Source organism: Callorhinus ursinus, unplaced genomic scaffold, assembly GCF_003265705.2.
Source record: "Callorhinus ursinus isolate GAN/ISIS: 27379988/994484 unplaced genomic scaffold, GSC_fseal_2.0 scaffold18, whole genome shotgun sequence".
Lineage (NCBI taxonomy): Eukaryota > Metazoa > Chordata > Mammalia > Carnivora > Otariidae > Callorhinus > Callorhinus ursinus.
In genome coordinates, this window is record NW_027397080.1 from 13,801,365 (window position 1) to 13,821,509 (window position 20,145).

Here is a 20,145-nt window from a genome sequence, read left to right on the forward strand (position 1 = left end):
TCAAGGTTTTAGGTTTCCCCCATAGCAAAACGAGTTGCCATTTATTGAGCACAGACTGGGATAATGTGCTAGTGCAAAAGGCAGAGGCTCCACCTGGGAGGCCCCCATGAGCTCATGGGGCAAGAGCCATGAACACCAGTCAGTAGAACCTGAAGTGGAATTTGCTGCAGTGAAGGAAAAATTATGCTTTCCTCAGTGCCACAGAAAAGAGGGGTCAGAGTTGGGGAGACAGAGAGGGGATGGGAGGGAGACTGGAATGGCCTGGAAAAGGTGGCAAGAAACGGATTGTGAGAAGGCTTGAATGCCCAGTTGAATCTGAATTTTCATCTAGAAGTGAGGTAGGGCCAACAGAAGCTTTTTTTTTTTTTTTTCCCCCCACTTGGGAAGGGTGACACTAAATACCCATGTCCAACCCCTGGGCTTCTAGGCAGAGTCAGGTGATGTGTACTCCTTATTGGAGGGCATGAAGAGGGACGCTTGCTGTCTCTGTCATGTTCATGTGGCCAGAGACAAAGGACTTGGAAATGGTGGGCTAGTCAGACGGAGGTGGCTTTGGGAAGAGCCTGCGCAGGGGGCCCCATGTCTAGCACTGGGCTGTGTCATGAGAGAGAAACATACCCTTGTGCTAAGCCACTGCCATCCAAGGGCTTACTTGTTACCGCAGCTTAGCCTGTTCTCTTCCGACCGATACAAGAAGGCAAGGCGGAAACAAGAAACGTGGATGCGGCGTTCATCCACGTCATTCTCGACCATCCTGTGATGTGGGCGCTGAGGTCCCAACTTTGCAGACCTGAAGCAGAAGAGAGAACGGTGAGGGGGTTCACCTGAAGTTACGTGCAGCTGGCGGGTGAAGCAACAGGGACTCACACCCCGGCTGTGTCTGATTCCGGAGCTTTGTGCTTCACAGGATTCCTCAAAGTCTGGCATGCATGCCACTGGCAGAACACGAGGTAATTTTCAGTGATGTGCGGATGCAGAAGTCAAATTTAATTAGTTTCGAATGTATCTGAAGGCACATAAGAATACCTTTATAAATGGTACTGCAACCCAGAGATTTCATGGCTGTTACTTCTTAGGAGGAGGAGGAGAGTGTTTTTCACCAAGTGAGTTGGTTGGTTTAGAGTTAATTAAAGAGACAGAGTAAATAAATAAGAGTAAAGGTATGTGTGGATCCAGCCAAACTGCGAGGTTGGTGGGGGAAGGAGGGAGGAGGAGCACGCAATAACCAGGTTTGCTCTTCAGGAAAAGAGTGGAGTCCTGGGGGCACGGGAGGGGAGTCCTGTGCCCTTGCCACGGAGGCACGCCTGCCTGGGGCCCCTTGCTTTAGCGCCAAGGCGCTCTCTCGGACAAAACACTAAAGGCTTTAAGTTTCTGGAAACCCAAGGTATGTGAAAACAAGGAGAGGGAACAGCGGGAGCCCTTCACGGCTGCCCGTCTGACTTGCAAGCCTTTTTTTTCTCTGGTTCATACCGGACACAGTGTTCCTGATTTTCATTCCTGGGGGGAAAAATGCTTCACATTTTGAAAACACAAATATTTATTTTCTTGCCTCAATGTATAGGCTGAACTTCCTCCCCCTAAAACCTTGCTCCGCTGTGGAATGTGAAAGCTGCCCCTTTTTGCGGGGGGAACCTATCTCTGCTCCTGAAAACTTACCTGTGGCCCATTTCTGTGGCCTTGCTAATGAGCGGACGGGTGACACAGAAAAGGCGCCTGTGTTCCTTGGAGGAGCCCATAGAACGGCCATTCAGACTCGGGGCTGAAAGAGCTATTTCATGGGCCCAGCTGCCGGCCCGGCCAAGAGAGCCGTGTACCCCGAGCTCCGGCCGCGGCCCCGTGCACCGGGGAGAGGACTCGGGGCCAGGAGGCTGCGGATCACGTTCTCCTCGTGCAGCTCCAGCGGGCTGCGACCACCGCTGCAGACCCCAGCCTGACCCTGGTCGGTTCCCAAGGAAATGGAACCCGTTTGTCACCTGTTGCTTCTTTTAATGTATTTCTTCATTTGCTGACCAGATACCCTGTTCCCGCGTCATGCCGGGTCCTGAGGGTCAGTGGCGGCTGAGTCGGGCCAGACCCCCCCCTTACCCCCACTCGGAGGGAGCTGATGGCCAGTGGGGGGCAGCTAACACATTTATGACCCATTTTTGGGAAGTGAGAGGCACTGCAGTCATTATGCCCTACAGTGTCTTTGGAGAAAAGAATTATACTTAAAAGTTGTAGAGGGATAAGGGACCGGCAGCCTTGACTAGCGTTTGGAGCTGGGGACGGCTGTGGATGATATGAGTAAATGAAATCTATGTGGGAAATGTCAGAGGGAAATGCTCTTTGCTTCCCCGTTCTCTAAACCGGGGGCAAAGAAGGATGAGACCTGAGTTCCAGGCTGGGCTCCGCCCCTAACTGGCTGGTGGCTTCAGGCAAGTCATGGACTTCTCTGGGCCTCAGTTGTCCCATCTGACAAATGGGCTGAAGCCCTTAGAGCTGCTGACCTCACAGGTTTGTTTGGAGAACAAGGAGACACAGTAATAGAGCGTGGTTGCCATTGTCACTAAAGATTGTGAGACTATTGGTTGGGTCACTTAAAAAAAAAGTCTGTACATTTCTTTTTGAGGCATAACTCATACAGGGTGAGGCACACAGGTCTTAAATGTTAACGATCCTGTCCCTGGAACGATGATAATCCTTTGACCCTCATCTCCCCTTCTGTCTTCTCACTGCCTCCTCACACGGTCCCAGTGAGGCAGGCAAGGAAAGAACTACCATTCCCACCGCATGATAACAAGCTGAGGCTCAGAGAGGTTAAGTTAGCAGCTCTAGGTCACACAGCTGTTCAGCCACAGATGGAGATCTGAACCTGGGTCTCTCAGTTGGCCAAGCCCATGCTCTTTCCATATTACTGGGCTTCCTTGCAGCAGCAGGGGCCATTCCTGGTGATGTTCCTTTATTTATAAGGCTTTATTTTTGCCTTCCAGTGCAGACCCTGGGCTGGGCCCAGATGCAGGGATGAATCAGTCAGACTCTTACCAGCTCCTGGGTGAGACACACAGTGATGGAAGCACGGGACGGGGGTCCTAACCCTGGAGGAGTAGGGGAGAGGTGGGCATGAAGAAGGCAGCTCCACCAAGCTCCACCCAAGCAAGCAGGGTGGCTGACAGCACTGACCTGGGGCCCTGTTCTGGCAATGATACTTTAAAAAAAAAAGATTTATTTATTTATTTTAGAGAGAGAAATAGCATACGTGCACACGTGTGAGGGGGCATGGGGAGGAGGGGCAGGGTGAGAGCAACAGAGAGAATCTCAAGCAGACCCCCCACTGAGCACGGACCCCCCCCCCATCTCAGGACTCGATCCCACAACCCTGAGATCATGACCTGAGCCGAAACCGAGTGTCGGACACTTAACAGACTGAGCCAACCAGGCGACCCTGGCAATGGTACTTCTTAGCAGTGTGACTTCAGACAAGTTACTTCATCTCTCTGTTTTTCAGTTCTTCTTCTGGAAAGTGGGGGTAGTAATAGTACCTGCATCACGGGGTTGTCAAGGGAATTAAATGAGACGATTCGTAGAACCCTGCTCCTCTCATCCACCTTAGAAGGTAGGCTCAGAGAGGTGAATCGACTGGCCCATGGTCACACAGGTAGCATCTAGTAAACCCAGGTAATCTGGCTTCAAGTCTTTGCTCCTGACTGTCCTCTCTACCGCCCTGAGCCCACAGGTCATTTCCAACGATGATCTTGAAAGATTCTGTTAGGCAGAGAGTGAATGGGAGGGAAGGCACTGGGGGCGGGTGACCCGGCCTGTACAAAGGTCTGGAGGGCACCTCGGAGACCCCAGGTGAAGGTGACCGGCAGGGAGAAGGTAGAGAGGTAGGGGACAGCCGAGGTGGCGCAGGGTCTGGGCTGGATGAGGAAATGGATGCAGGTGAGCGAAGCGGCGGGGTGTGGGGTGAGGGTGCAGGGCAGGACCGGGGCTTGAGGCCCCTGGGCTGGACTTTCCCTGGGCTTGGAGTGGCAGCTTTGGGTCAGAGCCCGCTCCAACCCCTGGAGGAGCCACCCTCCACCCACCTGAGATTTCCTGAGTTCCGGCTGCAGCCCGGGCTGCTTCTGCAGGCAAAGGAGCCCTTGTGGTCGGAGGGGCCTCTTGAGCCCAGGCCAGGCGGCTCCCTCCCTCTCTGGGCACACACACCTCCATTCAGCCTGGGCCACGCCCCCCCAAGGGGGCTAGGGGCCCGGGCAGCCGCCCCCACGTCAGTGGGGGCCGCCTGGCTGGGAGGCTGGGCAGCGAGGTTGATAAGCCCGGGACCCCACTGGCCCCCAGCACTGTGCCGGCTCCTGCCCGTGCTGCCGGAACCATGAGGCTCCTCTCCGGTGCCAGCCTTGTGCCATGTGGCCTATTGCTGCAGCTCCAGGCCCTGTGCACACTGGGCCTCGCCCCCCACGCCAGAGGTGAGGTGGTCCACAGGAGGTGGGGGATGGGAGGCTGGGCCCCAAGATAAGTAGAGGTAAAGTGGCATCCTGGGGTGGGCCGGGGCCAGGGGGTAGGGGAGGCAGGGGCGGCAGCAGGCTGGCACGGGGGCCGACAGCAATAGTGACGTGCATAAGGGCCAGAGCAGGGGTGGCGCTCAGTCTGTTCCATTGAGGGACAGGAGTGGGCCTGTCTCTGCAGTCTCAGAACCTTCCCTGGGGCTCCCCAGCTCCCAGGCCACCCTTGGGGACCACGCATGCTGCCAGGGCCAGTCTTGTGGGTTGCTGAGGACAGAAGCTGGAGCTGCACCAAGCCCAGGGCCGAGCCCACGCTCCGCTGAGTGCAGCTCTGGGGTGGCCAGGACTCCATCCCCCTTTCCCCAGCCCTTCCAGCATACCTGTGTGTAGGCTCCAACCTGCTGTACCACTCCCAGAGCTTCAGCCTTGGGCACTGAATCCCAGAATGGCCAGCTCATCCTGGACAGATAGGGAAACTGAGGCTGGAGAAGGGCGTTCTCTTGGTTCCCGATCCACTACTCCATGGTGTGGCTAATTCCCTCACCCTCTGTGGACCTCAGTTTACCCATTTGTAGCTTAACTGGTAGGGACCAGGGTGCGGCTGCAAGGTCATTTCTCAGGTCCCTTGAGGAACTCTGGTACCTAGGGCGCTGTGGCTGGGGGGCTGGGACGGCCCAGGACCCCTTCCCTTTCCTGAGCCTTCCTGCATTCTCATTTAGGAGCAGCTCTGCTCAGTTCTGGGACGCAGAGGGAAGGGCCTTTGTACTGAGCCCCGCCCGGCTGCAGGGCCAGGCCAGTGACAGTACCAAGCAGTGAGCTTTATTCTCCCCACAGGACAGATGAGAAACTGAGGCTCCTAAAGGTGCAGTGAGCTGCCCAGGGCCACAGCGGGGCTGAGCCGGGATTCAAACACCACTCTGCTTCATTCCAGCTCCATGTGCTTTCCAGCACATGGTGCTGCTTGCCCAGGGTGTCTGGAAAGACATGCCTCTGTAGGGATGTGTCTTAGGAACCCACCGGGTCAGGCTGCCCCGGTGGCCATGAGGAATCGCTGCCCCTCTCCCCTGCCCATGGACACTAACCAGCAGGCTTCCTCATGGCTGAGGGAAACTGGGTCCACTTTGGTGACTGGGGCTGTACCCTCTGCCCCCCCAGGAGAAATGTTGCCATAGGAACTCTGGGCCAAAGCCTGAGAAATGTGTTGTAAAGGCTGCTGTCTCCTTTGCCATCCCCTGGACACCGGCTGGTGCCCAGCCCTGTCCTGGCACGCTGCACGCACTCCTGCTTGGCCCCAGTGGATCCTGTAAAGAGGGGATTGTCAGTTCCCTGTACACAGGAGGAAACTAAGCTCAGAGAGGTGCAGTGAGTTGCCTGAGGCTGAGATTTTTTTTATTATGTTATGTTAATCACCATACATTACATCATTAGTTTTTGATGTAGTGTTCCACAATTCATTGTTTGCATATAACACCCAGTGCTCCATGCAGAACGTGCCCTCTTTAATACCCATCACCAGGCTAACCCACCCCCCCACCCCCCTCCCTCTAGAACCCTCAGTTCGTTTTTCAGAGTCCATCGTCTCTAATGGTTCATCTCCCCCTCCAATTTCCCCCCCTTCATTCTTCCCCTCCTGCTATCTTCTTCTACTTCTTCTTTTTAACATATATTGCATTATTTGCTTCAGAGGTACAGATCTGTGATTCAACAGTCTTGCACACTTCACAGCGCTCACCATAGCACATACCCTCCCCAATGTCCATCACCCAGCCACCCCATCCCTCCCACCCCCACCACTCCAGCAACCCTCAGTTTGTTTCCTGAGATTAAGAATTCTTCATATCAGTGAGGTCATATGATACACGTCTTTCTCTGATTGGCTTATTTCGCTCAGCATAACACCCTCCAGTTCCGTCCACGTCGTTGCAAATGGCAAGATCTCATTCCTTTTGATGGCTGCATAATATTCCATTGTGTATATATACCACATCTTCTTTATCCATTCATCTGTCGATGGACGTCTTGGCTCTTTCCACAGTTTGGCTATTGTGGGCATTGCTGCTATAAACATTGGGGTGCACGTACCCCTTCGGATCCCTACATTTGTATCTTTGTGGTAAATACCCAGTAGTGCAATTGCTGGGTCACAGGGTAGCTCTATTTTCAACTTTTTGAGGAACCTCCATACTGTTTTCCAGAGTGGCTGCAGCAGCTTGCATTCCCACCAACAGTGTAGGAGGGTTCCCCTTTCTCCGCAGCCCCGCCAACATCTGTCGTTTCCTGACTTGTTAATTTTAGCCGAGGCTGAGATTTGAGCCTCTGTCTTTCCCACGGGGCTGAGCTGTGGGGGCCTTTGGCAAGTGGGTTGCCCAGGTGTCCACATGCTGACAGAAGGACCTACCCGGCCTGGCTCAGCTTCAGTCTACACTGCCGGAGGCCTCCAGTCTCGGTCGAAGTAGCCCCTGACCTTTGCCCTTGCTCTTGGCCCTCCCCCTCCTGTCCCCTTGCAGGGCAGCTCTGCCGGACCCGGCCCACGGACCTGGTGTTTGTGGTGGACAGCTCGCGCAGCGTGCGGCCTGTGGAGTTCGAGAAGGTGAAGGTGTTCTTGTCCCAGGTCATTGAGTCGCTGGATGTGGGGCCCAATGCCACCCGGGTGGGCGTGGTCAACTATGCCAGCGCCGTGAAGCAGGAGTTCCCACTGCGGGCCCACGGCTCCAAGGCCTCGCTGCTCCGGGCCGTGCGCCGCATCCAGCCGCTGTCCACGGGGACCATGACCGGCCTGGCCATCCAGTTCGCCATCACCAAAGCCTTCAGCGACACCGAGGGGAGTGGTGCCAGGTCCCCCGACATCAGCAAGGTACGTGTCCCACCCTTCCCCGCCGGCGTCCTGCAGTGAACCACCTGCGGGATTCTCTAAACCGGCTCACAGTTGTGTCTTAGACCCAACGAAGCCAAGTGGCAGAGCTGGGAGCTGGGATGTGAACCCATCTTTATCCACCCTCTGATCGCAGGACCTCAGTCTGGTGAGAGCTCGATTATTTCAGTTTGGTGGACCTTGGCTTCCCGAGGCCAAGTGAGGCAGTCCAGAGCCCCCCACTCCCCGGACTGGCTGTGTAACCCCGAGCAGCGCGTGCAGCCCTTGTCTCAGTTTAAAACCACAGTAACCTAACTTTCTCAAGGGGCTGTTGGGAGGACTCTGCGAGTCCATAGCATAGAGTGCTCAGAACAGTGCCTGGCACCACCGAGCCCCACAGAAGGGTTAGCTCAGATTTTATTTAATCAGCCTCGGAGGGCAGGGGTTCAGAAAAATGAGATGACGCGTCACAAGCCAACGCCAGTACGGGCTCCAGGCCGGGTGCCGAGGACTTCACAGACCTGGTCGCCACAGCGGGATTTCCCAGGACTCAGCCCAGGGCCTGCGAGGCCGGTCAGGTTTTCTCTTCTGCGGTGGTCTGCCCACAGACACCCACACTTCCCCTTCATAGCCCTCAACGGCCCGAAGGAGTCACTCTTTACCTGCCCAGGGCCTTGGCCCCGGGGACATATTTTCTTACCCCCATGCAGGACATGCCTGACACATGAGTGCCGAATGAATGCAATCTTGCTCGGAGGTGGTATCCTCATTTTACAGATGAGGAAACTGAGGCACGGGAGGCTTAAGTGTCTTGCCCAGTTAGTAAGTGGTAGGGACATCTAGAGATAATAGCACATAATCCCGGCCATGACAGCCCCTCAAAGAAATGGCCTGTTAGGCAGCCTGTTGGTTGTCCTTTGTGGGGGCCCTTTACAAGTTCTGACATGAGGTCGTTGAGAGGCTGTGGTGACCTGGGGTGATCCTAATAGAGAGAAGTGGTGAAGGGGATGGTGGTGACGTCCGTAGCTGTCACATCTCCAGTTACCTGTGTCAGTCCACATCAGGCCAGTGGCTTGGGGTGGGCACATGAGGACAGAGAGTGCCAACTCCTCCAGACCTCGGGCATCCAGCCTGGAATCCACCTGTGGGAGGCCCCTTCAAGGTGGGTTCAAAGTCCCAAGGCTGGATTGAAGGGGGACAGTCGGGGCTGCAGAAGGCAGTGGGTCTTGGGGGAATGTGGCAGCCTGTGGCAGTGGACAGTCTCAGCTAGGTGAACCTCGGCCTCTGGTGGGGAAGGGATGGTGCAAAATCACTCCCCAGGGGGTCCCCAGCAGTGATATGAAAAATAATCTTTCCCCTTCCTGGCCTCGGACCATGAATCATCTCATTAGATGACTCAGGAGGGTTAGCCGCATTTCCAACCACCATACTACAGGTCACTAATACAGGGGTTTGGGGACCGGGGTCCGAAGGTGGGGACCCAGGAATCAGAAGCAGACCCAGGTCAGAAGCAGAGAAGCGTGAGGACCCCGGCTTCAGGGCAGGCTCAGCTCAGGTTGGGGTGGTGAGGGATAGGCCCAGCACCAGGGTCCCCTCTGTCTCCCTTCCCAGTGCACAAACAGGGGAGCCTTGTGGGAGGGGAGCAGACAGTGTTCTCCCCTACGGAAAGGGCATGTAGCATCCTGGGGAACGGAGGGAGAAGAGGAAGCTATCTAAGTGGGAAGCCCCCCTCCGCCCCCGCCCCCCGAGCCTGGAGGGGAAGAATGGCCAGACTGGAGGCAGAACCGCCGTTCTTTAGCCTCGCCCGCCCTCTGCTGGCCAAAGGGCAGAACTGCATGATGTCGGGCACACTTGCTGGGACCTGTCCTCAGAGGCCCCAGTCTGAGGAGGGAGACATGGTCCTGCCCTCAGATCATCACAGAGCTGCCTGCCCGAGTGGGGTGACACCCACAGGCGCTAGTCAGGAGAGCACCTCAGCCAAGTCTTTCAGTCAGAGGAAACCTGTCTCCTCTTCTGCTAGTCAGGTTCTGTCCCTGGGGCAAAACCCTGCGGGGAATCAGATCCACCTGCCGTGGACTGGCTGTGTGACCTGCGCAAGCCACTCTGCCTCTCGGGCCTCAGGGTCCTCTTCTGCCAGTGGCCCCGGGGGCTTACTGGAGGGCTGAGCGGCCCAGCCCAGCGCGGGAGGGAGACTTGGTCCTCACACGCGCCCCGCGTGTCTCAGGTGGCCATCGTGGTGACGGACGGGAGGCCCCAGGACAGCGTGCGGGACGTGTCTGCACAGGCCCAGGCCAGAGGCATCGAGCTGTTCGCCATCGGCGTGGGCCGCGTGGACAAGGCCACGCTGCGGCAGATCGCCAGTGAGCCGCAGGAAGAGCACGTCGACTACGTGGAGAGCTACAGCGTCATCGAGAAGCTGTCCAGGAAGTTCCAGGAGGCCTTCTGCGGTGCGCCGGGAGGGGCATGGGGTGGACAAGGCTGGGGCGCTTCGGGGGAGCGTGGGGGGTGCTGGTGTCCGCGCGGGGCCGCAGCGGGGGGCGTGGCTGGACGGGGCGTGGCGTGACTGAGAGCGTCGGGACGGGTCCGAGTCCGCATCGGGGGTGGGACCGGGGCGGGGCGGACAGGGATGGATAGGGCCGAGGCTGAGCGACGGGATGGGGCCAGGGCAGGGGGCAGGGAGGGGAAGGGGGCGTGGCTAGAGAGTCTATCGGGGCGGGGCTGGACAGGAGGGCTGGACAGGGTGGGACTGAGTCTGCATGGAGGGCGGACCAGGGCGGGGCCGGACGGAGATGGACAGGGTTGACGGAGCGTCGCAAGGGCAGGGAGGGGGGGTGAGGGCGTGGCTAGAGTCGATCGGGGCGGGGCTGGACAGGGCGGGACTGAGTCTGCATGGAGGGCTGGTCAGGGCGGGGCCGGACGGGGATGGACAGGTCCGGGGCTGAGTCAGCGACGGGGCGGGGCTGAATAGGGCGGGAGGCGGGGCTGAGAGAGTCAGCATGGGGCGGGCCAGTGATTCCGGCCCTGGGCTGAGGGTCTGGGGCTCAGAACTCACCCAGTTGGCGGCCTCAGTCTCCCTGAGTGTTTGAAGGGCCACCCTGGCTGAGATATCCAAGGCCCTGTGACAGTGAGATTCTGAGTGTCTTCTTGTCCCCACAGTGGTGTCAGACCTGTGTGCCACAGGAGACCATGACTGTGAGCAGGTGTGCCTCAGCTCCCCGGGCTCCTACACCTGCGCCTGTCGGGAGGGCTTCACCTTGAACAGTGATGGCAAGACCTGCAATGGTCAGTGGGCTGCACACAGGCAAGCCCTGGGGAGGGTGGGGAGGGGGGCGGCTTGGCCACTCTCTAGGAAGCCCATTCGAGCCTCTCTGCACTTTGCTTCTGGACCAATCTGCAAAGGTGATAGATGCCTCCTAGAACTTGGTGTCTGCAGAAAGTTACCTTCTGACTTCTGTCCCTCTTTGTCACGGTGGGTGGTGGGCTTAGTATGGTGGAAGGAGTTACACAGTCTTGAGTTCAACTCTTGGTGCCACTCCTTCTGAGTTGTATGATTTAATGGCTTTGGAGCTTCAGTTTCCAACGCTACAGAACAAGGCCAGGAACCTTGGCTTTCTAGAGGGAGTTTTGAGGACAAAATAGGCTGGGATAATCCTCAGTACAGAGCTTGGTGTGTGATGAGTTCCTGACTAGTGGTCAGGGTGAACGACTGGTCCCTAAGCTTTACCTCCTCGCCTTGCTACCCTTCCTAGCCTGCAGCAGCAGCAGTGGCAGTTCGGCCACTGACTTGGTCTTCCTCATTGATGGATCCAAAAGTGTGCGGCCGGAGAACTTTGAGCTGGTGAAGAAGTTCATCAATCAGATCGTGGACACGCTGGACGTGTCCGACAAGCTGGCACAGGTGGGGCTAGTGCAGTACTCGAGCTCTGTGCGCCAGGAGTTCCCGTTGGGCCGCTTCCACACGAAGAAGGACATTAAGGCGGCTGTGCGGAACATGTCATATATGGAGAAGGGCACCATGACCGGGGCTGCCCTCAAGTACCTCGTTGACAATTCCTTCACTGTGTCCAGTGGGGCTAGGCCTGGGGCCCAGAAGGTGGGCATTGTCTTCACTGATGGCCGGAGCCAGGACTACATTAACGATGCCGCCAAGAAAGCCAAGGAACTTGGTAGGTGATGCCTGGATCCTGAATGCCACTGATGGCCAGGAGTACCTAGGGAACAGCTCGACTATAGGTTGTCTGTTACTAGGGCCTAAACCCAAGTTCAATGTGAATAAGGAGGGATGGGTTTGTCCAACTCTTTCTTATCTGGGATGAGAAAACGGAGGCCCCAGAAAAGTAGGCAGCTTGTTTCAATGGTCCTTTTGTAGGTGGGGCTTGGAGATTTTCCAGTTGAATTTTCCCCAGAACACACCAACTGTTGGAAGGCAGCCCCACTTTGGGACAAGCCGGAGTCTCTGTTTTAACACCTATTTAATGAGGATAATAATAGCCACCAGATGGATGATCATGGGGTATATGAGGTTATGAAGCTCCCGGTCCAGAGAATCGGTACAGGTCTGACATAGGGTAGAACCTCAGTGAATGTTGGTTTCCTCAATGTCTTTGTCCCAGGCACTGTGCCTGTAATTCCAGAAGCTGCCACCAGGAGGTGTCTGGTGTTGATCGCCTGGGCATTGCCCAGGAAGCTCAGCTGCGGCTGCCTGTCCCCATGGCCGCTGTCACTCATCTTGTTCCTCTTGGCAGGCTTTAAGATGTTTGCTGTGGGTGTGGGCAATGCCGTGGAGGATGAGCTGAGGGAAATCGCCTCAGAGCCCGTGGCAGAGCATTACTTCTACACGGCTGACTTCAAGACCATCAACCAGATTGGCAAGAGGTTGCAGAAGAAGATCTGTGTGGGTTAGTGAGGCCAGGGGTGGCATCGATGGGAAGGGCGGGTGGGGCTCTGGGGGAGACTGGGGAGCCATTCTGGAACTGGTTGTGGGTGAGGAGAAGTAGGAGCTGGGGTGGCAACAAGAGTTGGCAGAAGCAGGAGGAGGGCTGGCCAGTCTCACTTTTGCAACCAGCAAACATAGGCTGAATGCTTATTACATGAATGGCACTGTTGTTAGTACTCTCCAAATATTAAATCATTCAATCCTAATTGGTAGAAATATTATTATTCCCATTTTACAGACAGGAAAACCAAGCCCAGAGGGGTGGAACAATCGTTAATAACTGGAGGCGCCAGGATTTGAACCTTGCTGCCTCCCCCGATCCTCCCAGTGGTAGAGAGTATGGATTCCGGAGTCAGACATGCCTGCGTTTGTGCGTTTGCTCTGGCAGTAACTGGCTGTGGGCGAGGATCCGATTGTTTCACTGCTCGGGTTCTTTATTTGTAAAATGGGATGATTAATGACTTCCAACCCAGAGTGTTGGATGAAGCCGCCAAGATGACCTCGAGGCCCCTAGCAGCAGTTCCCTGCATGCAGTAGGGGACCAGCATGGAGATGCTGGTATTGGAGGTTTTATCAGGGCTCTGTGGGGTTGGGAAGACATTCAGAGTCTCCCCGTCTGTCATTCCTGGGAGTTCTGCCTCAGAACCCTACACATGTCTCTGTCTTCTCAGCTCTCCCAGGCCCCCTGTACTCCCCCAAGACTCCCTAGTCCTGGCCCCGGGTTGTGACCGCTCCTCACTCCCCCTGCCACACCACCACTCACCTTCCCTTTCTCTTTCCCTACGTCCTGCCCACTCCAGAGGAAGACCCGTGTGCCTGCGAGTCCATTGTGAAATTCCAGACCAAAGTAGAGAGGCTGCTGCAGGCCTTGACCAGGAAGCATATCCTTTCCCAGAGGCCATGGAGGGGCGGGGAGTGGGGGGGGGCAGGACACTGCAGGGCGGGGAGAGGGAGCCACGCCCCTTGTGTGTGGGGTCCCAGGTAGGGACTCTGCCTCCTGCTGGAGACGGGTGGACAGATGGGCTGGCACTGGCTTTGGTACTGATCCTGTCAAAAGCAGAGGCTCCTAGAGGGTAAACAGAGAAACTGAGGCAGAAGCCAAGATCTAGAGACTGGACACACATCCAGAGTCCTAGCCGTGCTCAGGAAAACATGGAGCCTATGGCCTCCCCATTTCTCAGGCTCTCAGTGACACGAAGAATACCAGCCTCTTCTCAGATGAGGCTGGGCCTGGAACAGCTCCCCTGGCTCTGTCAGGATGGGGTGGGGGTCCAGGTTGGGGACCCAGCAGGCCTGAAGCTGCCACTGGGCAGGGCTGGGCCTTCAGGGCACACTGTAACTAGTGCGTTTTGGGGAAGGCACCATTCTGAGGGCAGTGACACGGGAGGACGCATGCTGTAGACGGGGTGAGAGAACCCCCTGGAAGATAGGCTCTTGGGAGGTGGGGGACACAGGAAGTGGGGTCCCAAGTGCAGGCGGGACAGCCATCATTGCCCTGCTCTGGTCAGCCTGCGCCTGTCCTTAACCCCGAGTCCACTGGAAGCTGTGAGTAAGCGGCTGGCCGTCCTGGAGAACAGAGTCGTCTGAGGCTGCCTGTCCCCGCCACGGCCTCTCTGTCTCCCCACCGCAAGCACAGCCCTCCAAGTCCTGCGTGTGTCCCCTAGAGCCCCAAGTGTAGTCTGGCTTTGCCATTTCAGTGAGGGGGGGAGGGGCAGGCCCTGAGGGCACCAGGTCTCCCCCACCATCTTGCCAGCCCTACTGGGTGCGTGTGTGAGTGTGCTAGGCGCTTTGCAGTGTCTGGGAGCGCGAGTGTGTGTGTGCGTTCGTGGGCATGTGCACGTGTGTTAGGAGCGTGGCAGTGTTTGGGAGCATGCATGTGCGTGTGTGCATGCCTGAGGGCGGGCGTGTATCTGGAGCAGGGATGCGTGTGTGTGAGTGAGAACACAGGGGTGAGTGTGAGAGGGACTGCGTTTGCATTTTTTCAACTGAAAGCTTAATATATTCCCATTTTTTTTTTAGTTAACCCTTTCTTGACTGCGAGTGCTGTGAATCTCTTTCCTGATTTTTCTATTCCCTTCTGAAAAACAATTAAATATGATTTAACTTAAGCCCTGAATGGGGCCAGAGGCAGTGTGGTCATTCGGGGAGCCGGATGAAGGCCTGGTGAGGGCGGAGGGTGCAGGGAGCCCCTGCAGGGTAGCAACAGTGATGGGAACAGTGGTGAAGGCTGCTACCCCAAAGCCAGCGTGCGGTTGTCCTGCCCTTACAGGCTCTCCCTTCCTTCTCCAGCAGCCCTGCCCACAGTGGACTTGAGTCGCCCCCATTATACACACGGGAAAGCTGTGTCTGGGTGTTCAGATGGCTTGCTCAGCAGAGCATCAGCTGGAGAGATAGGACTTGTATCTAGGACTGCAAGACTTCAAAGAAAAAGAAGAGCCATGACAGCAGATAGGCCGATTCATGCATTCATTCCCTCATGCATGCACGCATGCAGATGACAAACACAGAGCACAGGCCCATGGCAGGCAGTGAGAAGATGGTCGCCTACGAGACAGACACAGTCCCTGCCCTTAAGCGACTTACAGTCGAGTAGAGAGCACTGTCACCCTCACCCTCGCTGGGGAAAAAGAGTGGGTTTAGGTAACAGGAGCCTATGGGCTGAGTATATGTGCGTGAGTTAGAGATGCTAGGAGGGTCCCAGCTGCACCGGCCCTGGCCCCGGGCGCCCCCCGCCCCAGCTCCACACCCATGTTGGAGTCCTCTCTGTTCCCTCCTTGGGCGTCAGCAGCTTCGCCTCCATTCCAGCACAGACGGCGGCAGCCCCCCACCTCAGGGATGGCACATGAGAAAGTGTCCTGACCCCCAGGTTTTCCCAGCCCTACCTGGGGTCTGCTGGCTTCCCCCAGGCCCCTCTGGAGCAGTGCCCCCCGCAATCTCAATCTCTTGTCCCCCAGAGTGGGAACTTGGGTGGTTTGCTGAACTCATTCCTGTGTCATGGGGCATTTTTAGTGTTACTACTAAATTCACACTTGAGAGCCCATAAAAGGCTTTTATGAGAGACTCAGACCATCCTGAGAGGTCTTCCTTAGAGGCAGTTTAAGCAGGCGGAATCACACCCCCGCACACACCAAAACTCAGTGGCTCAAAACAACCAGCTGTTACTGGCATGATTCTGTGCATTGGCTGGGTTCTGTGGGCTGGTTCTTCTGCTCCATGGGGAGTCGGCGGGAGTCACACCAGTGTGGATCTCGACTAGGCTGGAGCCTCCAGCACGGCCCGCTCACCTGCGCCAGAACCCCCTGATGTGACCGTTGCCGGGGGAGACGGGGCTGCAAGGCTGGGCCTCTCTTTACTTCTCTATCCGCATATGTCCCCAGGGGCTCTCCGGTGGGGGAACCAAACTTCTTACCTGGCAGCCCAGGGCTTCTGAAAGCTTTTTAGGTCTGGGGCCCCACATTGGCATGGCGTGACTTTTGCTGCATTTTCTTGATGAAAGCAGTTTCAGGCCAACCCAAACGCAAGCGGTGGGGAGGTACACTCCACTTCTCCACGGGGAGAGAGCAATGAAGAATTGGCGGCCACTTTTCATCCGCCACAGGGGGTCACTCCCTGGCGTCCCTCTCTGGCTACACTCCCTGCCTTGGCCATTTGTGATACCCAGGAAACCCTCATGCCGAAGTGAGACATACGTTGCTGAGCCCATTTCTGTTCCATGCAATGTGAGAGCCCTGACTCAACCGATCTTTCACCTCTGTCTCTGACCCACATGGTGGCCTTGGTGTCCTTGTTCTTGCTCCTCAGTTCTGGGGCCATCCTGGGTTCCAGCACTGTGCCTCAGCTGCCTGGTAACTTGGTGGGGGCCCTTCACCCTCCGGGTCCCCCACCTACATCCAAGGCAAAGGATTCTGGCGCCACCTCTCAGGCACTGCGGGGTGTCAATGAGGTGGGTGGGGGGCACCCAGCATGGGGCCTGCTCACACTTGGCACCCAGAGTGGGGTTGGCATCATTGCTGCCTTCTAGGGGGTGGTTTCCCAGACTCAGGGACACATCCAAACCTGTCAGTGACTGAGCACCTCCTTTGTTCCCATCTGGGGCCAGTGTCCCTCAGGACACTGTGGCCACCTGGTCTCCAGTGGCTGTGCCACCTGGGGCACCTGTTACCTGCTGGGAGACCAGAGTGTGCACCGTGGCTCTGGCCCACCTGCATCACGTTGGCAGGTACCGACCCCCCAGCTCCACCAGGAGGCAAGACAAGGACAGCCCTGCCTCTGCTTGGAGCGATGCCAGCACATGGGTGTGCCACAGCTCAGGGAGGTGAGGCGCGGAGGGTAGCCTGAGCCTGCCAGCTTCCGGGGACAGCCAGCCACCTCCACCACTTTGTCCTGTGGCCAGAGATTGTCCAGCACCCACGCCAGGCCCTCGTCCAGACACCAGGAGTAGAACGAGCCCAGAAACGGCACAAGCCCCTGTGCTCCGGGGCTGACGTCCCAGCCTCGGTGTGTTTCTTGCTGTGTGAGCCTGGACAAGCCATCCCTTCTCCCTGTGGGCCTTAGTTCCTCATCTGTTGAATGGGGAGATGATCCAGAAACGAGCAGTCAACAAGGAGAATCTCCCAAGGGATGCACGGTGTCACTCAGGGCCCAAGAGCTGTCAGTACTTCTTTGATGAAGTCAGACGAGAGAGAGGCGTGCCCGGGGGGCGCCTGTCTGGCCTGGCAGAGACCAAGCATCAGGCTCCGAGCTCCCAGGAACTATCCCATGGGGAGGTGACAGCGAAGGGGTTAGCAATTTGGGGGCCAACAGTCCTGGTGTGAGACGCTCCTGGCCCCCTTGCCTTGGACAGACTCCTTTGCCCTCCGACCTCAGCTTCCTCAATAGTAAACAGGGCAACAGCACCCTCCTCACAAGTGTTGGTGCTGAGGGCACCCAAACCGGGGTGGGGGGGGGGCTTGGCATGGTTGTGGCCAGCCCTGGAGTGCTCCCTGGAGGAGATGGCAGAGGTGACTTAGCAGGGGGCCTGAGGGCTGCCCCTGCAGGGGAAGTCTGGAAGGTGAGGGGTGTGTGGAGGGAGGGGGCGGCTGAAAAGGGGCACATGACTGGGGCGGGGGCAGGGGACAGTGAAGTCACCCTCCCCTTGTTCTTTCCTCCCTTCCCCATTTACTGAGCTTCGCCAGAGGCCAAAGCACGCACGAGGCATTCAGGATGAAATAGAAAACGCCCCGTGGCTTCTGGCATCGTGGTGCTCCCAGCCTAGAGGGGCAGACAGACATTGGACAGAAAGCCTCACAGGGAGCCCAGCTGTGGTAGCGGGCTTAGGATTTGGGGTGTACCACCGGGGCATGCAACAGAGGGTCTTCCCCAGCTGTGGGGAGGTGGAGGAGGCTTCCTGGAGCCCAAATCTGAAGGCACTTTGGGAGTTAGGGAGGTAAAGGGCGGCTGGGGAAGAGTGTGTCAAGTGGAGGGAACAGTGTGTGCGAGGGCCCTGAGGAGGAAAGTGTGCAGCCCTCCTAGAGCCTGGATGCAGCTGCTTGTGGCGGGGTCCAGGGTGCAGGCCCAGGACCAGAGGAGGCGGGGACTGCACCTGCAGGGTGGTGTGAAGGCACGGGAGGGTTTTAGGAAACGAGGTGATATGATTAGAAAGTAGGATGGAGCTCTGATTAGAAATGGGGCTCATGTTTTTCCCCACAAAAACTCGATGGTGTGTGAGGCGGGCTGTGAAGGGACCTCACCTGGGATGTGCAGGGACCGAAACCTCCCTCTCACACACCCACGGAGGTGCAGTGACCTGGAGGCTGGCCCTGCTGGGTCCCATGCAAGGCGGCTGACCTCCCTGTTGCTGTGAGGCAGTGACATCCTTACTTGCAGGGAGAGGGGAGAAACTCCTCGGGACGGTGGCCCTGAGGACCCCGGCAAATCCTTCTGGTGACCCTGTGTGATAATATTAGTGTGACCCATTTTACAGGTGATGAGATTGTTTGAGTCAGCGCGGGCACCGATTCCTAGGTTGACCCAAAGCTCAGGCCTTCCTTAAGAGCAGCACAAACTTAGCTTTGTTGCCTATGACGAGTGTTAAGCCGTGGGCACATAGTAGGCCCTCGGCAAATCCCAGTGGCCAGTCTCTTCCTCTGTCCTCCTCCCAGGTGGCCGGCAGGCTCAGAGTTTGGCAGAGGGCGGACCTGGTCCTAGAGGAGCCTGGAGCTGGACCCAGGAGCCCCAGGCAGAGGGGCAGGGTTGGACCACCACGGAGGGGCTGGTGGGAGCCAGCAGGGAGTGAGTGCCTTGCCAAGGAGGCTGGGGGTTGGAGAAGGTGCTGGATGGGGAGACCGATCAGCACCCAGGGGCTTAGAACTGGCAGGCCTGAGGCTGTGGTTGGCCTGGCTCAGGCCCTGGTCGAGGCTGAGCTGGGGTGGGTTGGGAATCTGGGGCCTCTGGGGCTGAGCCTCAGGATTTTCCAAGAAAGGAACAAATGGAAGGGGGTATGTGCCCAGAACTCTCCCATTTTTGAGTGGGAGAAGGTTGCTTCCTGTTTCCAACAGTGCCACCCAAGCCATCCCACGGCAGGAGGGGGGAGTCCCAGGGAGGCTGGCAGGAGAAGCCGGACAGGTCAACCACCTGGAGACTGGATGGCAGGCACTGAGGCTCAGAACAGGCTGAGTTAGGGCTCTGAGTAGCAAGTGACAGAAATACCACACCAACCACTGTCAGCACGAGAAGGGAATTGATGGGATCCCCGTGATGGAGGGTGCTGGTGGAGGCGCTGGGCTCAGGGGCATCTTTAGGCCTCTGGCTCTCTCCCCTCTTTTTTTTTTAATTTTAAAGATTTTTATTTATTTATTTGAGAGAGAGAGAGAGAGCACAAGTAGGGGGAGAGGGAGAAGTAGACTCCCTCCTGGGCAGGGAGCCCAATGTGGGACTCGATCCCAGGACCCTGGGATCATGACCTGAGCTGAAGGCAGACACCCAACCAACTGAGCCACCCAGGCGCCACCGGCTCTCTCCACTCTTGACTCTGGTCTCTACCCTGGTGACCTCAGGTCTAGCCAGACCCTCGTCTCAAGATGGCCCCATGCGCCCCAGCTCTGAGTTCATAGCCGTCAGCTTCCTTGGCTCAGTTTGGATCCAGTGCCCACCCTTGAAAATCACTGTGGCCAGGGTGATGCAAGGCTCGGACTGGCCAGGCTGGGCTCTGCCTGTCCCTGGATGATGGATGGATCAGACACACAGGACACCCCAGGACTAAGAAGACTGAGTGGTTCCTCCAGGAGAAGGAGGGATGTGTAATCAGATCCAGGGTCTGGGTGCAGGCTGAGCAGAAGCACCCCATATGCCCAACAAGTAGGCCGAGCCGGGGTTTATTTAGATCCCAGCTGGAATAGATCCTGTGGATCCCATTCTTTCCGGTATGGGGAAGGGAGGACCATGTTGCCGGGCTCTGAGGAGGGTGAGGGTCGGCATCTTGGGGTCTTCCAAACCCCAACTCCTGCCAAACTTATCTCGATTCTCCCCACGTCGGTTGCAGGTCCCCAGGCAACCCACCCTCTCCATGTAATTCCCGCATCTTTCCCTGCTCTCCGTTTGATTAACAGAAGGTTATAAACAAGTCCCACGAAGAAGGAAAACCAGCTTCTCCCCAGGGCACCCATAGTCTATTGGCAGATGGCAATTTACTTTGTAACCGATATTTTTGTTGTTTTGATTTGTGTATAGATAAAAAGGACTAAACTCATTAGGATTTTCTTTTCCCCTGTCTTTCCCCAGGTCTTGGATTACAATGGGAGTCCCTTGGCCCCACAGTGAATTGGTTACCAGGTTTCAATAACGGGTTTGTCTTTGCAATTACAGTTCATTAATGGATTTACAAGGGAGGGAAGACGGCACAG

At 56.9% G+C, this 20,145-nt stretch overlaps 1 protein-coding gene across 2 annotated transcripts; it reads left to right on the plus strand.

Annotated features, from left to right (window-relative positions):
* The first annotated feature begins 231 nt into the window (after positions 1–231).
* MATN1 (matrilin 1) lies at positions 232–14,381 on the plus strand. Of its 2 annotated transcripts, XM_073903054.1 has the most exons (9): positions 232–810; positions 908–950; positions 6,986–7,332; positions 9,554–9,776; positions 10,486–10,611; positions 11,079–11,495; positions 12,075–12,227; positions 13,066–13,145; positions 13,802–14,381. In XM_073903054.1, the coding sequence occupies exons 1-9, from the start codon at positions 760–762 to the stop codon at positions 13,850–13,852; spliced, it is 1,491 nt and encodes a 496-aa protein (XP_073759155.1). In that variant the 5' UTR covers positions 232–759; the 3' UTR covers positions 13,853–14,381. The 2 variants fall into 2 exon arrangements, with proteins under 2 accessions (XP_073759155.1, XP_073759154.1); XM_073903053.1 differs by lacking the exons at positions 232–810; positions 908–950 and adding an exon at positions 4,298–4,442.
* The last annotated feature ends 5,764 nt before the right edge of the window (positions 14,382–20,145 follow it).

Excerpts from the sequence above, each read along its gene's own strand:
- MATN1 (XM_073903054.1), top strand. The coding sequence starts at position 760 with ATGTGGGCGCTGAGGTCCCAACTTTGCAGACCTGAAGCAGAAGAGAGA. Across the intron at positions 811-907 it reads CTGAAGCAGAAGAGAGAACG|GATTCCTCAAAGTCTGGCAT; the intron begins GTGAGGGGGTTC and ends TGTGCTTCACAG. Across the intron at positions 13,146-13,801 it reads TGCAGGCCTTGACCAGGAAG|CTGGAAGCTGTGAGTAAGCG; the intron begins CATATCCTTTCC and ends ACCCCGAGTCCA.